At 47.2% G+C, this 18,860-nt stretch overlaps 1 protein-coding gene across 6 annotated transcripts in view; it reads left to right on the forward strand.

Moving 5' to 3' along the window:
• Positions 1-18,563, forward strand: part of TLR2A (toll-like receptor 2 family member A) — a 22,118-nt gene extending 3,555 nt beyond the window's left edge. Inside the window, exons 1-4 of one of the 6 annotated variants that reach the window (XM_046939849.1) lie at positions 10,446-10,609; positions 10,717-10,955; positions 14,515-14,588; positions 15,602-18,563. In XM_046939849.1, the coding sequence (XP_046795805.1) occupies positions 15,612-17,993 (2,382 nt within the window). In that variant the 5' untranslated portion in view covers positions 10,446-10,609; positions 10,717-10,955; positions 14,515-14,588; positions 15,602-15,611 and the 3' untranslated portion in view covers positions 17,994-18,563. Of the gene's footprint in view, positions 1-9,092; positions 9,110-10,445; positions 10,610-10,716; positions 10,956-11,142; positions 11,257-14,514; positions 14,589-14,936; positions 15,124-15,601 lie in introns of those variants that run through there. The other 5 variants (XM_040698668.2, XM_040698669.1, NM_001396826.1 and 2 more) reach the window with 5 other exon arrangements.
• Positions 18,564-18,860: the final 297 nt, after the last annotated feature.

The following is an 18,860-nucleotide window of genomic DNA, read 5'->3' on the forward strand; positions in this document are numbered from 1 at the left end:
TATCACTTGCAATGTGCTTTAGTAATCAAATAACACAGTCTTACTTCAATGGCAACAGAGGGGGAATGAAGCAACTTGACTACCTGGCTTGCTCTTTAAAATGCAGTAGGGGCCTGGGTATGGCTGGTTCTTGGAAAGACAAAGGAAGATCCATTGGTAATCTCCATTCCTTTGATTTTTTGTTTCCTGGTTTCAGTGTTCTGCGATGTTTACCAAGGACACAGAGCCAAAGCATACTACCCGTGTGAAAAATGGCAGATGGAGGAGGCAGCTGCCCAGCAAGGCTGGCACCTTGCCCTTGAGTGCTTTAGTGCTGTCAGCCAGAGTGCCTGCCTCCTTCCTGCAGATAGGTGCTGACACAAACCTCCCTGTGCACGGCCACAGGAGAAAGTTCAGCAGGCCTGGAATGGCTCTCTAGCAAGTGGAGGGATTATTGGGCCTGCTTGTTAGCTTTGGCAGCACTCATGCTTGTTCTCGTGCCAGCAGCATCATGGAAAGCAAATGGAGAGGGACTGTTTTGCGACCAGTTCCTTTTCTGGGGGATGTGGGCTTCTCTGGGGACTTTCTATAGTGTGCAAGTGGCAGAGCAGTGCACAAAGATGTCCCTTCACTGCTCGCAGGCTGTTCTGCAGGAGCTGTATGGAGCCAGAACAGATGGAAGTGCTCCCTCCTCCCTTATTCCTGATAACACCAGTGGTGTCAGTGCCATCCTGGTACGTGGTGAGACACATGGTCTCACAGCTTTCTGCCTAGCAAGCCAGCTTGCTAGCTCCTTGCACAGCTTCCATGCAAGAGCAGGGCCGCTCAGTGTGTGCTTCACAGTGGGGAGTGTAAGGAAAACTTATTATATGGGAAAATTTAGACCTTACACAAGTTACTGAAAAGTTTAGCACCCTGATCTAGCTGCAGGAGGATTGGACTAGATGGCTTTTGGAAGTTCCTTGTCCCTTCCAACTCAAATGATTCTATGGTGATTCTATGACATCTGATCAGCAGGGGAAAAGAGTGCAGCCAGCCTTTGCCCTATCTATCCCATCTTCCACTTTTTTGTTGTTGTTGTTGTTGTTAGTGACTTTTAACAGATACTCTTCAAGTGGAAGGCTGCACAGACACCACTCACTGTCACAGATGGAGACATATGTGTAGTGGAGTGAATGCCAGGAGGGAAGTCCTCCCAACAGAGCGTCATGCATCTCAGTGCTGTGCATGGCTTGTGGATCCCAGAGATGAGCTGGGAACAAAGATCACAAGGAACCAATCCAGGGTACTGGATATAAAATAAAGTACTCTGAAGGGCTGATTTTAAAGTACATTTACTGAGACTGTTAATCATGGAACACACAGGAAATTAATTTAAAATGATGTCATAATAATAGCACATGAAAGGAACATGAACATAGCATAAAGTGTATAAACAGAAAGGAATCTGTGTGCTGACACTTGTGTAAGCACAAAGCTGAAAGGCAGGCAGGTGTGCAGCCTGTGGGCAGAAGGTGTGCAGGGCTGGCTTTCAGGGCCCCAGGAACAGAGCTCCACTTGTGCCTGCAAGTGCAATCCTTGTGGGCAGTTGAGTGCTGGGGGACATCTAGCCTGTTGCTCTTTCCCACAGGAGAGTGGGTTTAAGATTTTGTTATCCTGTGGTTACTTCTGAAACTACCTAGTCCTGTCCTCCCTATGAAAATTACAGTAATTTTCATAGAATCATATAATCACAAGGTTGGAAAGGACCTACAAGATCATCTAGTCCAACCATTCTCCCATTACCATTGGTACCACAAACTACTAAACCATATCTTGTAGCTCCTCATCCAGACAGCTCTTGAACACTGCCAGTGACGGTGACTCTGCCATGTCCATGGGCAGGCAAGGGGCCTGACCACTCTCTGAGAGAAAAAGTTTTTCCTTACGTCTAATCTAAACCTCCTCTGGTACAACTTGTACCATTTCCTCGGGTCCTGTTTGTTGCCTGGGAGAAGAGGCCAAACCCTCCTCATCACAACCTCCCTTCAGGAAGTTGTAGAGTCCAATGAGAGTCCCTTGCTGTAGTCGAGCACAGAGAGCCAATTCGAGAGGAGAGGAGGGATGGCAGCAGGTCCCAGCTTGGAAATGCAGGCGACCCCCACCCCGACCTACCACGGTTCCTCCGGTGTCTCTGCATAATAGGTTTGATGCCCTGAAACCAGAGGGAGAGGTGAGTGAGGATAAGGTGGGAAGACTGCCTCCAAGTGTGACTAAGGTGAGGAGGTCAGCTCCACGCTTAAAGACTGCCTCCTCCAAAAAAGAAAGGAGGGTGATAGTTGTAGGTGACTCCCTCCTGAGTGGAACAGAGGGCCTGATACGTTGGCCTGACCCTACCCGCAGGGAGGTGTGCTGCCTCCCTGGGGCCCGGGTCAGGGATATTTCCAGGAAACTTCCTGGTCTGATCCACCCCTCTGATTACTATCCGTTATTGATAGTTCAGGCTGGCAGTGATGAGATTGCTGACAGAAGCCTGAGGGCTATAAAAAATGATTTTAGGGGGCTGGAGAGGTTAGTTGACAATGCAGGCATACAAGTAGTATTTGCAGGTATTCCTACAGTGGCAGGGAAAGATAATGCAGTAACCAGGAAAACCCATCGCATAAACACATGGCTGAGAGGCTGGTGCAAACGCAAGAATCTCGGGTTCTTTGATCATGGGGCGGTCTACTCAGCACCTGGCCTGAGGTCTGCAGATGGGTATCACCTGTCTCAAAGGGGGAAATGGATCCTTGCCCAGGAGCTGGCAGGACTTGTAGAGAGGTCTTTAAACTAGACATGAGAGGGGAAGGGGATAAAACCAGGCCTGCTAGAGGTGAGTCTGGGGGAGCGATAATAGGATTAGGGGTGAGGAGAGAGGCCCAGCTAAAGTGTGTCTATACCAATGCACGCAGCATGGGCAACAAACAAGAAGAGTTAGAAGCCATTGTGCAACAGGCAAACTATGACCTAGTTGCCATTACAGAAACGTGGTGGGACCACTCCCATGATTGGAGTGCTGCAATGGATGGCTACAAACTCTTCAGGAAGGATAGGCAGGGAAGGAGGGGTGGTGGAGTGGCTCTCTATGTTAAAGAGTGCTTTGAGGTTACTGAACTTATGACTGGGGAAAATAAGGTTGAATTCTTATGGGTTAAGATCAGGGGAAGAGCCGACAAGGCAGACATCCTGGTGGGCGTCTGTTATAAACCGCCAAACCAGGATGAAGAGACAGATGAGTTGTTCTATGAGCATCTTGCGGAAGCTGCGCGATCGCCGGCCCTTGTCCTCATGGGGGACTTCAACTTCCCCGACATATGCTGGGAATACAATTTAGCACAGAAGAAGCAGTCTAGGAGGTTTCTGGAATGTATGGAGGACAACTTCTTGATGCAGATGATAAGAGAACCTATGAGAGGAGCTGCCCCGTTAGACCTGCTGTTCACAAACAGAGAAGGTCTGGTGGGAGATGTAGAGGTTGGAGGCTGTCTTGGGCAGAGTGACCACGACATGGTAGAGTTCTTGATTCTTGGTGGAGTCAGGAGGGGGAACAGCAAAACTGCTACCTTGGACTTCCGGAGGGCAGACTTTGAATTGTTCAGGAGACTAGTAGGGAGAGTCCCCTGGGACTCAGTCTTAGGGAGTAAAGGGGTACAAGATGGCTGGTTGCTCTTTAGGAAGGAAGTCTTAAAGGCGCAGGAGCAGGCTGTCCCCCTGAGCCGCAAAATGAGCCGGCGCAGAAGAAGACCAGGCGTGGATGAATAGGGAACTATTCTTGAGGCTCCAGGAGAAAAAGAGAATCTACCTCCTGTGGAAGAAGGGACGGACAACCCGGAAAGAATACAAAGAAGTTGTTAAGATGTGCAGGGAGAAAATCAGAAAGGCAAAAGCCCAGCTTGAACTCAACCTGGCTGCTGGGGTAAAAGGGAACAAGAAACTCTTTTACAAGTGTATCAACAGTAAGAGGAGGACCAGGGAGAATCTCCATTCTCTACTGGATGAGGCTGGGAATGTGACCCAGCCTCTGGGTCACTGAGGATAACCACTGAGGATAACCACTGAGGATAAGGAAAAGACAGACATTCTGAATGCCTTCTTTACATCTGTCTTTAAAAGACAGATTGGTTATCCTCAGGTTTCTCCACTCTCTGACCTGGCAGCCTTGGCTGGGGAGCAGACTAAACCCCCAATTCAGGAGGAAACAGTCAGAGACCTGCTACTCCAACCGGACTGCCACAAGTCCATGGGACCGGATGAGATTCACCCGAGAGTGTTGAGGGAAAGGGCGGAAGAGATAGCCAAGCCGCTTTTCCATCATCTATCAGCACTCCTTGTTGACGGGTGAGGTCCCAGAAGACTGGAGGCTTGCCAATGTGACTCCCATCTACAAGAAGGGCTGCAGGGAGGATCCAGGGAACTACAGGCCTGTTAGCCTGACCTTGGTGCTGGGAAAGATTATGGAGCAGATTGTCTTGAGGGAGATCACGCGGCATGTGCGAGACAACCGGGGGATCAGGCCTAGCCAGCATGGGTTCACGAAGGGCAGGTCCTGCTTGACCAACCTGATCTCCTTCTATGATCTAGTGACCCTTCTGGTGGATGAGGGAAAGGCTGTTCATGTAGTCTACCTAGACTTCAGCAAAGCCTTTGACACTGTCTCCCACAGTATTCTCCTGCAGAAGCTGGCAGTCCGTGGCTTGGACAGGTACACTCTTGGCTGGGTAAGGAACTGGCTGGAGGGCCAGGCCCAGAGAGTGGTGGTGAATGGAGTTAAATCCAGCTGGCGACCGGTCACAAGTGGTGTTCCCCAGGGGTGAGTGCTGGGGCCTGTCCTGTTTAATATCTTTATTGATGACCTGGATGAGGGTATTGAGTGCACCCTCAGTAAGTTTGCAGATGACACCAAGCTAGCCTGGAAGTGTTGATCTGCCTGAGGGTAGTGAGGCCTTACAGAGGGATCTGGATAGGTTGGATAGCAGGGCTGAAGCCAATGGATGGGATTCAACAAGACCAAATGCCGGGTCCTGTACTTTGGCCGCAATAACCCCAGGTAACGCTACAGGCTTGGGGCAGAGTGGCTGGAAGACTGTGTAGGGGAAATGGACCTGGGGGTGTTGACTGACGCTAGACTGAACATGAGCCAGCAGTGTGCCCAGGTGGCCATGAAGGCCAATGGCATCCTGGCTTGTATCAGAATAGTGTGGCCAGCAGGAACAGGGAAGTAATTGTATCCCTGTACTCAGCACTGGTGAGGCCGCACCTTGAGTACTGCGTCCAGTTTTGAGCCCCTCACTGTAATAAAGACATGGAGTCCCTGGAGCGTGTCCAGGAGGAGGGCAACAAAGCTGGTGAGGGGTCTGGAGCACAGGCCTTATGAAGAGCGACTGAAGGAGCTGGGATCGTTCAGTCTAGAAAAGAGGAGGCTCAGGGGAGACCTTATTGCTCTCTATAACTACCTGAAGGGAGGTTGTTGTGAGCTGGGGGTCAGCCTCTTCTCTCGGGTGACTAGTGATAGGACTAGAGGGAATGGCTTCAAGCTGCGCCAGGGAAGATTCAGTCTGGATGTTAGGAAATACTACTTCTCTGAAAGGGTAGTCAGGCAGTGGAATGGGCTGCCCAGAGAGGTGGTGGAGTCACCGACCCTGGAGGTGTTCAAAGAGTGTTTGGATGTTGTGTTGAGGGACATGGTTTAGCGAGAACCATTGGTGAAGGGCGAATGGTTGGACTGGATGATCCTGTGGATCTTTTCCAACCTTAGCAATTCTATGATTCTATGAGGTCTCCCCTGAGCCTCTTCTCCAGACTAAACAATCCCACCTCCCTCAGCCACTCCTCGTAAGACTTGTGCTCCAGACCCCTCACCAGTTTCCTTGCCCATCTCTGGACACATTCCAGGGCTTCAATGTCTTTCTTGTAGTGAGGGGCCCAAAACTGAACACAATATTCGAGGTGCGGCCTCACTAGTGCTGTGTACAGGGGGATGATTACCCCTCTGCTTCTGCTGGCCATGCTATTTCTAATGCAGGCCAGGATGCCATTGGCCCTCTTGGCCACCTGGGCACACTGTCGGCTCATGTTCAGCTGAGCATCAACCAATGCCCCCAGGTGCCTTTTCTCTTCATAGTCATCCAGCCACTCAGCCACAAGCCTATAGGTCTGCATGGGGTTATTGTGGCCAAAGTGCAGGACCCGGCACTTGGCCTTGTTGAACCTCATCCCATTCACCTCAGCCCAGCGATCCAGCTTATCTAGATCCTTCTGAAGGGCCTCCCTACCCTCAGGCAGATCGACACCACCTCTCAGCTTGGCTTATCTGCAGACTTGTTGAGGGTACAGTCTATCCCCTCATCTAGGTCATCAATAAAGATATTAAACAACATGGGCCGCAGTACTGACCCCTGGGGGACACCACTTGTAATGGGTCGCCAGCTGGACTTAACTCCATTAACTATTACCTATTTGGCATAGCCCTCTAGCCAGTTCCTTACCCAAAGAAGGGCATACCTGTCCAGACCGTGGGTAGCCAGCTTCTCCAGGAGAATACTGTGAGAAACTGTGTCAAAGGCTTTGCTGAAGTCTAGGTAGACTACATCAACAGCCTTTCCCTTGTCTACCAGTCTGGTCACCCAGTCGTAGAAGGAGATGAGGTTGGTCAAGTACAACCCTGCCTTTCATGAACTCGTGCTGGCTGGGCCTGATCCCCTGGATGCCATGCACATACCATGTGATCTCATCCAAGATGATTTGCTCCATAACTTTCCCTGGTATCGAGATCAGGCTGACAGGCCTGTAGTTCCCCGGATTCTCCATACGGCCCTTCCTGTAGATGGGAGTCACATCGGCAAGCCTCCAATCCTCTGGGACGTCTCCAGATAACCAGGAGCGCTGGTAGATGGCTGAGAGCTGCTTGGCAATCACCCCACCATCTCCCTCAGCACCCTAAGGTGGAGCCCATCCAGTCCCATGGACCTGTGACAGTCCAGATGGAGGAGGAGCTCTCTAACTGTCTCCATGTGAATCACCCAGGGTGTATTCTGTGTAGCATCCCAGAATTCCAGATCAGGGTGTAAAGTGCTCAGAGTATAACTGATCTGCCTATTAAGGGCAGATGTAAAGAAGGCATGAGGACCTCAGACTTCTCCTTATCCCCAGTGGTCACATTCCCCACTGCATCAAGTAAAGGATGGAAATTCTCCTTGGTTCTTCTCTTACCATTAACATATTTGTAAAAGGATTTCTTATTCTCTTTTACTGCTATGGCCAATCTGATTCAAGTTGGACTTTTGACTTCCTAACTTCCTCCCTGCATACCTTAGCAACTTCCTTGTGATCTCCCCAAGTAGCCTGTCCCTTCTTCTAGAGGACATAGACTCTCTTTTTCTTCCAGAGTCTCAACAGTAGTTCCCTGTTCATCCATGCTGGTCTTTTTCCCCTATGGCTCGCCTTACGGCATTCAGGAGCAGCCTGTTCTTGTGCCTTTAAGATTTCCATCTTGAGGAGTGTCCAGGCTTCCTGGACCCCTCTACCCGTAAGGAGTGACTCCCAAGGGACCCCGGCAACAAGGGTCCTGAGCAGGTCAAAGTCCGCCCTCTGGAAGTTCAAGATAGCAGTCTTGCTAGTCACCCTTCTGACATCTCCAAGAATAGAGAATTCTACAACTTCATGGTTGTTCTCCCCTAGACAGTTCCCAACCTTCACATCTCCCCCTAGTCCTTCTATGCTAGTGAAGAGCAGGTCTAGCAGGACACCACCCCTGGTAGGCTCTCATGCCAGCTGTGAAAGGAAGCTATCTTCCACGCACTTTAGAAACCTCTTGGACTGCTTCCTCTGTGCTGTATTATATTTCCAACACGTATCAGGGAAGTTGAAGTCTCCCATGAGAATGAGTGCTGGCAATTGTGCAACTTCACAAGCTGCTCAGAGAATGCCTCGTCCTTTTCTTCATCCTGATTAGGCAGTCTATAACAGACCCCCACAAAGATGTCACCCCTATTGGCCTTCCCCCTGATCCTTGTCCATAGACATTCAACTTTATCATTCCCAACCCCAAGCTCTTCAACATCAAAACACTCTTTAATTTTGTTTGTTCTTTCAACCAAAAGCTACAAATTAGGGACCAAATCACTCCAAAGCAGGTGTTATCGTGTGTCCCACGCTTCTTAAAGACCTGCAGAAGCTGTAGAGTTACTACAGCTCCCTGCTGCTGTCTCTGCAGACTGTATAGTTACTTTGGAAGTTAGCCAAGTGTGTACTTGAAAACCAGCTTAGGATGTCTATTGATTCTCAATCATGTTCAAGCCTGGAGAGTCAGGGAGCGGTCAGATAGTGGAAATATCTCATTGCTTGAAGATATTTCTGTGGCTCTGTCAGATTTGACACGTGTTTCTCAAATAATTATTGACATAATCTTATGATGAAGTGTTCTTATTTTGATTAGAAATTATTTTTCTTGGGTGATTACAACTGCATCTAAAAAGCTGGTTTGCAAAGATTATGCAAATGCAAAAGAAAACTATAGAAATAATCCCTGCCAGAAACTGCAAAGCCATCATTTTCATGGTATACGAGAACTTGGGAAGGGCAGGCTTGATTTTGTCTCATTATTTTAAAAATGTGGTGCTCAGACAGCAGATAAATCAAGAAAAGTGCCTGCCCCAAAGAAATTGCTTCTGACATTCTAAAACAAGGACTCAAGATGGTCGGGTTTCCTCTTTCTGCAAGGCACTGTCATGTCTCAAATACCTCACAGCACCAGAGACAGAGGGAGACAGCAGCTGAACACAGCCTGAAGTGCCTGCGCACAATACATTGTTGCATTGTCTTTTTTGGAATGAATACAAAAACCTTGAGAGTTTTATGGTTTTTGTGGTATATGATAAAAATCTGATTCATTTCCTGCTCAGATTCTTGCCCAAATGTTAAATCTATTTTGTTGTTGTTGTCTTAGAAGCAGCTAAAGATGTATCTCTGCATCGTAGCATGGTGTTTCTCATCTCCATACAGGAAACAAACTCTAAATGGTTCTGCTGCAACTTGGTCCCATGCCCAGGAACTTTTCTTTTCAGCACCACCACCACCAACAAAAAAGGAGCACTGTTTTAATTGTAACAAGGTAGGATGAGGCGCGTGTCCACACTCTCCTCTCTGCTGAGGAGGCAGGTCAACATTTGGATCTTTCTTACAGTGAAAGGCCCCAGCACACATGTCCCTGTGTCCAGCTTTGGAGCAGGGGAAGCCTACTCTCCTCCTTATAGGAAATCACAGTGCTGGGATGCTACACCCTTTTTTCCTACCACCACCTGCCTGTCCTCTTTGAGCACTGGGACCGTTTTGCTGGGTGCAGGGTGCCCTGGGAAGTGCTTGGAGCAGTCATGCCTAACTTGGTGTGCTTGCACACACTGAGCAGCACACTAGGCGAGTCTCCTGCTGGAGCAACAAATTGGGGTGTTGCTGATGTTGGAAATATCCAAATAATTTTGTCAGGACGGTATCTCTGATAAAAGCAGATTTTATTCGCTTGCATCCCACAAGCAGGAGCACCCCTAAGGACTCAATGACAGCTTTTGTACCTTGTTTCCCCCTTTGCCTATCTATCCCCCTTCCCTGTTTCCCCACTGGCTGGGTACTGCAGGTTCACAATTTTGTCAAAGGTTTACATTTGTTAATTCGTGTGTTGTCTCCAAGATGTCTCAGTCGTATTGATATGGTGATTTTCTTCACAGTCTTCGTTAAACAAAGAGCACCGGGGAGGGGGGGGGGGGCGAGAGGGGTGGGGGGCAGGGGGGATGCCAGGCCTTCCCCTTGTCTCTTCAGGCACTTGCTTGGGCATGTCATGACTTGTTCTCTGGTTTGATAAATCTCGAGCAGGATATTCTTGCAATGAGTATGACAAAATATACATATATACACCTATATACTGAGCATGCATTCCTGGGGAAGGTTCATCTAGAGGATAAGTGATGCAAACTATCAGAGACTCCCCCCCCTCTCAAGTAAAGTAGAAAGACTCCCAAAAGCAACCATGACAGCAGAAACCATGAAATAATAATAATAATAAATCTTATCTAATTCTAATGCAGAAACAACATTTGATTCCCACACTGATAGCACAGCTTCCTGTGTTAGCTTATTAAAATGTAAGGTAGAACAGGAGCTGAGTTGTTTAGCTTTCCCTCACATGCAGCTGCTTTTTGTTGATGAAACTTCCTTGGGAGGCAAAAAATCAACAGGAAAATTCAAGCTTTTTTCCCACTGAGTCATGCTGTTGCAGCTACTCCAGAAGACAGAGCTTTCTGTGTTGTTAGTGTCAGACTTTGTGTCATAGCCTGCAAACCTCCCTGCATGCTGCAGCTCCACTAGGGCAGCAAATCAGCTTCGTTCTCTTCTGGCTGAAGGCTTTTGGAAAGGAAAAGAGCAAGGGGAGGAGGAAAAAACCTGCTTCCTTGACAGGGGCAGTCTGAAAGGCTGGCTGCAGAGTATGCAGCCACTTGCACAATGTTACTGCACTCTGCCAGGGTGGCAAGGCGAGGACACTGCAGAAGAAAAATTAGGGGAATCTGTGCTTCTGCTCTTCAGCTGTGCCTGCACATTTGAGGATTCAGCTACTGCCAGTGTAGGCTTGACAAAGATTATGATAGAGTTAACATTGCTTATTTTACATTATAATGTTCCTTTTTTCCCTGTTTTTTCTTTTTCTTTTTTCTTCTTCTTTTTTTGTAGTTTGAAGATGAATACATGAAGCACTGTGAAGCACATTAAAGCACAGGTACCAGTGGTGCATGCCAAAACTCTGCTCCCAGACCTGTGATCCGATGCCAAGCCTCCTGCTTCCAGTTACACAAGCCTTCCACCTCTTGCTCCAGAGGCTGCGAGCACAGGTTCGACCATCTCCAGGGGGTCAGGAGGGTGCTGCAGGCTCAGCCCTGCTGCTGCTGGCAACCATGCATACAGCTCACCGGGTGAGTACCAGGAAGCAGCTCTATGCAGGTTGCAAGGCGTTTTTGCTAATGCTGCCGGATGGCCAACAGTCTCAGGGACTTCCTCCCTGTCCTGCTGCCTCGGCATTTTCTTCCAGACTAAGCTATGGGAGGGTGTTGCCTGCCCTTGGTGAGCCCCCCCCCCCCCCCCCCCTCCATGCTCTTGCTCATCATTTCTCAGTCTCCCAGTAAGAACAGCAGCACAAGAGGCGTTCAGAGCATGGATGCTGCCATGCCGGTGGAAAGGGAGAAAGGGGGGGACTGCCTGCAACGGTCATCTCAGGTGAGACTGTGAAGGGGGAGCAATTGAAAGAAAGAGATCTACCTGTGGAGGGTCAGCACCACGCTGGCAGGATGAGAGGGCTGCAGGGCCTGCTGGAGCCTGCTCCTAAGGACCTGAGGACTAGCATTGCTTGGTTTGTGGCTTTTGATCAGCACAGAAACAGAACCTGTTTCTGTGGGGTTCTGTCCCATGCAAAAGCATAAACATGTTTTTATGTCAGCTTTGGTTCAAATCCAGCTAATACATACTCCTAATACATCCTGACCTGCTTGGTGGAGGCAGGTTGTGGCCAGAGACTGCCCCCGCCAGCAGCAGAGATGTAGGTCACAGTGCTGGAGCTGCAGTCAGGGAACTGCCTGGGTGGGAAATGCGCTGCTGTCAGATGCATGGTGACATCTAAAGCTTCAGAAACAGTATCTGCAGCTCTTTCTCAGCCCTACATGTCTTCTGACAAAGGCTTGTGTAAGGTCTCTGCTCTCTGCAAGAGCACAGGCTTGCTGCAGCTCTGTGCCCTTCTGCTGGGAAAAAGCGATGTACTGGCAGAGGTACATGCCTGCTTCAAAGCACTGCAAGCAGGAAGAATAATGATATCTTCAAGTTGAGTATGGAAGAGGAGAGAAAGCACTCACAAGATGCAATTTTGTTCAGTATGGTTACTCTGGAGAAAAAGCAGTTGAAGTGTATTCTTACTTTAAGACAGGACTTTGTTCCCACTTTGATTTTGAAAGAAGTTGCTCTGCTCTCAGTCTTCAGCTGATGTTGCAGGAAGCAGCTGCTAGCTTCTAGCCTCTGCAAGGTAGTGTTCAAAGACAGAGAGCTGTTGGAGAGGGTCCAGAGAAGGGCCACAAAGATGATCAGGGGGCTGGAGCACCTCCCCTTCAAAGACAGACTGAGGGAGCTGGGCTTATTCAGCCTGGAGAAGAGAAGACTGCGGGGTGACCTCATTGCAGCCTTTCAGTACCTGAAGGGAGTCTATAAACAGGAAGGGAGTAAACTCCTTGAAAGGGTAAATAACAGCAGGACAAGGGGGAACGGTTTTAAGTTGAAAGAGGGAAGATTTAGGTTGGATGTTAGGGGGAAGTTCTTTACCAGGAGAGTGGTGAGGTGCTGGAACGGGCTGCCCAGAGAGGTTGTAGATGCCCCATCCCTGGAGGTGTTCAAGGCCAGGTTGGATGAGGCCCTGGGCAACCTGGTCTAGTAAATGGGGAGGTTGGTGGCCCTGCCCGGCAGGGGGGTTGGAGATCCATGATCCTTGAGGTCCCTTCCAACCCAGGCCATTCTGTGATTCTGTGATCCTCAGGCCTTTCCTGCCTCTGGATAACCTGATAAATCCTGACAAACTGACCTGGAATGCAAGAGAAGTCATGTAGAATGTTTCCCCATTCATGGAAACAAGCAGAATATCCACTCTCATTTCTGGGCTTTTTAAGATGTTTGGGAAGGGTCCTAAGGGAAGAAGGGAAGGGTCCTCTAGCCTTCTCCTTCTGGAAGAAATCAGAAACTTAGGCCCTGTTTCATACTCTTGCATGTGATCTATGTGTCTCTATTACCACCCTATGCTTTCTGTACAAGTGAAACCCCCGAGGCCCAGGTTAGAAGTGTGCTGAGAGCAGGCTGAGCTTGAACCTTGGGAAAAAGTTGATGCTGATGGGAAAAGAAACAAAAGCTAACCCCTACTTCAGATCTCCACAGGTACATGGTAGTGATGTCATAACGTGAGAAATTGTTATGTGCTGAATGAAGTACAGGGCCTCTTGTGTCTCTTCAAACCTCTTCACAAATTGAATTTTTTTTTTTAACTTTCTCAAGGAGTTTCAATTTTGATGGCAAAAATGTACAGGAATTAGTTGGATCAAATTCAGAATTAACATTTTAAAATGTTTTGATAACCCAAAGTCCACCCTTTATGAAAAACAAGAGCCATTCAACTGAGAGCTGTGAGAGGAAAGAGGCAGCTTTTGGGAATGTTGTGGCATCTCGTCACTGAAATGCTGTGCCCTGCAGCTTTCTCCATCTATTTTTCAGAGCAAAATTGCTTTAAAGACGTTATGCTTATCATCCATTTTAAGGAACAAACAGAAAATACAGGGGTGGTTCAGTTCTTTCAGTTCCTCTTTAAGAAAGTGCTGAATTTTTACTCTTAAGTGCAATGCTAATTTTAAGGCAGTGGGACTGAGACGTGCTCTCAAGCTTCTGCCTGGACTTTGTCATGCTTGAGTACCTGCTGCCACCAGGGCCCAAGCAGGTGTCTGGGAGGTGGCTGCAGTCAGCACGTCTGTTTTTAGGCAGGCACGTCTCAGAGCAAGCAGGAAACAGAATGGGGCAACTTCTTAGTGCAGAAAAAAAAGATGGAAGTTGCTGTCAGGAAGTTTGGAGTTTGAAATTAATGGTTTTCCCCTTCAGCGCTGGGAAGGCTGCATGCATGCACCCTGCATGGCACAGGCTGCCCAGAGAAGCTGTATGTCCCACATCCCTGGAGGTGCTCAAGGCCAGGCTGGATAGAGCCCTGGGCAGCCTGTGCTGGTGGGGAGCAGCCCTACCCACGGCAGAGGAGATTGGGACTGGGTGGGCTTTGAGTCCCTTCCAACCCAAGCCATTCTTCTTGATAACTTAGGACTGCAACATCCTAGGAAAGGAAACGATGCTGAATGTTTCTCCTGTACTCTTTTTGACTAAACAGCTTGACTCCAACTTACATATATGTTGCAAGATACACATAATTTACAGAACCCTCACAACAAAACAACTTGGCTGTGCTGAGATCTTCTGTTGCTCAGTCCAGTTAACAACTCCCCAATGCATACCAAGCAATAAATATCAAAAGCCGAAAGATAGGAAGTAGAATGCTGTTCTGCCTCAAGACTATTTCTGCACCTAATGCTGCAGGAAGTGATTGGGAAAGAATGACTTGTGCAAAATAGTTGCATCAGCCTTTCCGGTGATGAGAACTGTCAGTAAGAGAGGAATCTGCTTCTGAATTTCAGCTTGCAGGGAAGAAGGTGCACAAACAAATGGTTCTCATTTTTGTGTCCCCATATTCAGCACCAGCAAGAGAAGTAATAGGAAGAGAAGTAATAGGAAGATGAGTCTGAAGGGCAGTGTCATGCATGGTGGGCAACCCTGAGCTCTTTAGGAGCTGTGGCTGAGTAGTTAGAGGGCACTGGGAGGCTGTCAGCACAAACTTTTGTCCAAGGAGCACAGGCGGGAATATTTTGTAGCTCCAAACGATAGGGTTTGTAGCTCATGTTGTAATTGCAGATATGAGGTGACTACGTGAACCATACAAGATCAGTATACAAAGAAAGAGAAATTCAATGTGCAGTATATAAGACGTAAGTATTTACTCTTGGCAGATCCAGGACTGGGGGATGTTGTTTTTCTGCAGTACCAAAACTGTTTTCAGCAGGCTTGTAAGCTTTAATAAGTAAGTGATTTATTTTCTGGTGTAACCAATGGTGAAATGTTCTTGGGCACCAATGGCAGGAAACACAGCCCCTCTGTAAATTTAAAGCTTGTAAGCTTTAATAAGTAAGTGATTTATTTTCTGGTGTAACCAATGGTGAAATGTTCTTGGGCACCAATGGCAGGAAACACAGCCCCTCTGTAAATTAATATCAGTATTGTACTAATTACGTTAGCTGATGGTGTGATGGTAATGTCTAATTCTCATCTGTTCCCAGCACTGATTTAACAAAAAAGGCAGTAGTTGTTGGATTGAGTATCAGCTTGTTCAGCCTTTACGATAAAGAAAGTAAATTGCTTTCAGAGTATTTAAAAGGGTGTGCCAGGAGTGGACTCAGCTTTGCTCTTTAGAAGCCCTGAGGCTCTGGGAGACGCCAGGATCTCTTCAGCAAAGTCTGCCACACGGTAAGCCCCAGACTCTCAAAGGGCTGGCGCAGACTGCAAGTCAGTTCCATGCCTTTTTTGATTTTTGGCTTGTTACTTCCTGGTAGCAGTACCTGAATGACAGACTAGTGCTGCAATGGGTGTGTTTCTAACTGTCTTTCCCTGCTGAGGATTGAGAAATCCCATTATAGCTTTGTTTCTGAGAGAAAATGTAATGCTAAAGAGTGAGGAGGCAGGGGCTGTAGTAGATGTCTGTATGAAGGACTTTAAGAATGGCTTTTATGGCTGCTGAGACATTATGTGGCTGTAACCCTGAGACAAATTGCTTCCCATGTTTTCAAGCTTAGGCAGCTGAAATAGGTGAGAAAGATAAACATCACTGGATCTCTTACAGATAAAATTTGAATCTGAACTTCCTAATAAAATTGTACAGGATACTAATTGTTACCAGTTGCTATCCAAAAACAAGTTCAAAACTATCTCCTCTCCTTTCTGTTAGCTACACCAAAATGTTCAACCAAAGTAAACAGAAACCAACAATGAAGCTGATGTGGCAAGCATGGCTGATCTACACAGCCTTGGCTGCGCACCTCCCTGAAGAACAAGCCCTGAGACAGGCCTGTCTTTCATGCGATGCCACTCAGTCATGCAACTGCTCTTTCATGGGTTTGGACTTCATTCCCCCGGGGCTCACAGGCAAAATCACGGTGTTAAACCTGGCCCACAACAGGATAAAGCTGATCCGAACACATGATCTGCAAAAGGCTGTGAACCTGAGAACCCTGCTGCTGCAGTCCAACCAAATCAGCTCCATAGACGAGGACTCGTTTGGCTCTCAGGGGAAACTGGAGCTCTTGGACTTGTCAAATAATAGCCTGGCTCACTTGTCCCCAGTGTGGTTTGGGCCCCTTTTTTCGCTCCAACACCTTCGCATTCAAGGCAATTCCTACAGCGACCTGGGGGAAAGTTCCCCCTTTTCCAGCCTGAGAAACTTGAGCTCCCTCCACCTGGGCAACCCACAGTTCTCCATCATCAGGCAAGGAAACTTTGAGGGCATTGTGTTTCTCAACACGCTGAGGATCGACGGTGACAATCTCAGTCAGTATGAGCCTGGAAGTCTGAAATCGATCAGGAAGATAAATCACATGATCATAAGCATAAGAAGGATTGACGTATTCTCAGCAGTCATCAGGGACCTTCTGCACTCTGCCATTTGGTTAGAAGTTAGAGAGATCAAATTAGATATTGAAAATGAAAAACTGGTTCAGAACTCTACTCTTCCTTTGACGATACAGAAACTTACATTTACCGGTGCTTCATTCACAGATAAATATATTAGCCAAATAGCAGTGCTATTGAAGGAAATTAGATCTTTGAGAGAGTTAGAAGCAATAGATTGTGTGCTTGAGGGGAAAGGAGCATGGGATATGACAGAAATTGCAAGAAGTAAGCAAAGTTCTATTGAAACACTATCAATAACAAATATGACTATTCTGGATTTTTATTTGTTCTTTGACCTGGAAGGTATAGAGACACAGGTAGGTAAGCTGAAAAGACTCAGCATTGCAAGCTCTAAAGTCTTCATGGTACCATGCAGACTAGCAAGATATTTTTCATCACTTTTATATCTTGATTTCCATGATAATTTGCTTGTAAATAATCGCTTAGGAGAGACAATCTGTGAAGATGCATGGCCTTCTTTACAAACTCTAAATCTAAGTAAAAATTCTCTGAAATCCCTAAAACAGGCTGCAAGATATATAAGTAATCTACACAAACTGATTAATCTTGACATTAGTGAAAACAATTTTGGTGAGATTCCAGACATGTGTGAATGGCCTGAAAACCTGAAATATCTGAATCTCTCCAGCACTCAAATTCCCAAATTAACAACTTGCATTCCCTCAACTCTTGAAGTGCTGGACGTTAGTGCTAACAACCTGCAGGATTTTGGACTGCAACTGCCATTTCTCAAGGAGCTGTACCTGACAAAAAACCATCTGAAGACCTTGCCTGAAGCCACAGACATTCCTAACTTAGTGGCCATGTCGATCAGCAGAAACAAGCTCAACAGCTTCTCCAAGGAAGAGTTTGAGTCCTTCAAGCAAATGGAGCTGCTGGATGCCAGCGCCAATAACTTTATCTGCTCCTGTGAATTCCTCTCCTTCATTCACCATGAGGCAGGGATAGCCCAGGTGCTTGTGGGGTGGCCAGAAAGCTACATCTGTGACTCTCCGCTGACAGTGCGAGGGGCACAGGTTGGGAGTGTGCAGCTGTCACTGATGGAGTGCCACCGGTCCCTCCTAGTGTCCTTGATCTGCACCCTGGTGTTCCTGTTCATCCTCATCCTGGTGGTCGTTGGGTACAAGTACCATGCAGTCTGGTACATGAGAATGACCTGGGCATGGCTCCAAGCCAAGCGGAAGCCCAAGCGAGCCCCCACGAAAGACATCTGCTACGACGCTTTTGTCTCCTACAGTGAGAACGACTCCAACTGGGTGGAAAACATCATGGTGCAGCAGCTGGAGCAGGCATGTCCCCCCTTTAGGCTGTGCCTCCATAAGCGGGACTTTGTGCCTGGGAAGTGGATTGTGGACAACATCATTGACTCCATTGAGAAGAGCCACAAGACGCTCTTTGTGCTATCAGAGCACTTTGTGCAGAGCGAGTGGTGCAAGTATGAGCTGGATTTCTCGCACTTTCGCCTTTTTGACGAGAACAACGATGTGGCGATCCTCATCCTGCTGGAGCCCATTCAGAGCCAGGCGATCCCCAAGAGGTTCTGCAAACTGCGGAAGATAATGAACACCAAGACCTACCTGGAGTGGCCTCCTGATGAAGAGCAACAGCAGATGTTTTGGGAAAACTTGAAAGCAGCCTTGAAGTCATAGGACAGGTTAGGAGCTCGTTTCAGTATATTTCCAGAAAGTATATTTATATATATTTACAGATACATAAGATAATGGATATATACATGTGTATATGAGTTTCGCATGTTTAGTGAGTCTTGTGGCAACCTGAAGTCGTCTCTGGAAGGATAAAGTTATATGTGACTTTTTCTAAGTTTGTGTTGCTGGAGCATAAGCGCAGAGGAATGTAAATGAATGTGTCAGTGTATTTCCACAATGGTCAGTGTTTTTAACTGCTAAGAAATTTAACTTTTTAAGTTTTTTATGCCTGATGAGAACTGGCTTTCCTGTGAATAGATAAAACCGTCATGTTACTAAATGAAAAAGAACAACTTCAGGCTTTTTGGTAATTTGATGTTCTGATCTTTCAAAATCCTTGCCAGTAGCAGTGGTATTTGGGAGTCATGCTGGACTTTAGATACTTTTCTAAATAAATTAGCTGATCTTCTTAGTGTTTTTCTGTAGTCTTTCCTGCTGTCATCATATCACTGATTAATTCCTAACAATTCCATTGTAATTGACATTCAATAATAAAAGCCAAATGCTTCAATACTTCCGCATCAGTTCTTCTCTTTTCATTTTCTTTTTCTGTGCCATCAAGATAGAAGGTGATTAAAATTACCTTATGAGGAAAAACTGAGATTTTACGTCGAAATATGCCTGTGAAGCCTTACCAGTTCTGTGCAACACAGAACAGGCAGCACTGAATACAAACATCTGTCACGGCAGCACTGAATACAAACATCTGTCACAAGTCTGTCTTTCTGGATAATTATTCTGGAGTTCGTACCCCCATGTACAGAGTGCGTTTTGCACAATACTTGTTAAGGAAGCATCCTGGCATCTTGT

This window comes from Gallus gallus, chromosome 4 (genome assembly GCF_016699485.2).
Source record: "Gallus gallus isolate bGalGal1 chromosome 4, bGalGal1.mat.broiler.GRCg7b, whole genome shotgun sequence".
NCBI classification, from domain to species: Eukaryota; Metazoa; Chordata; class Aves; order Galliformes; family Phasianidae; genus Gallus; species Gallus gallus.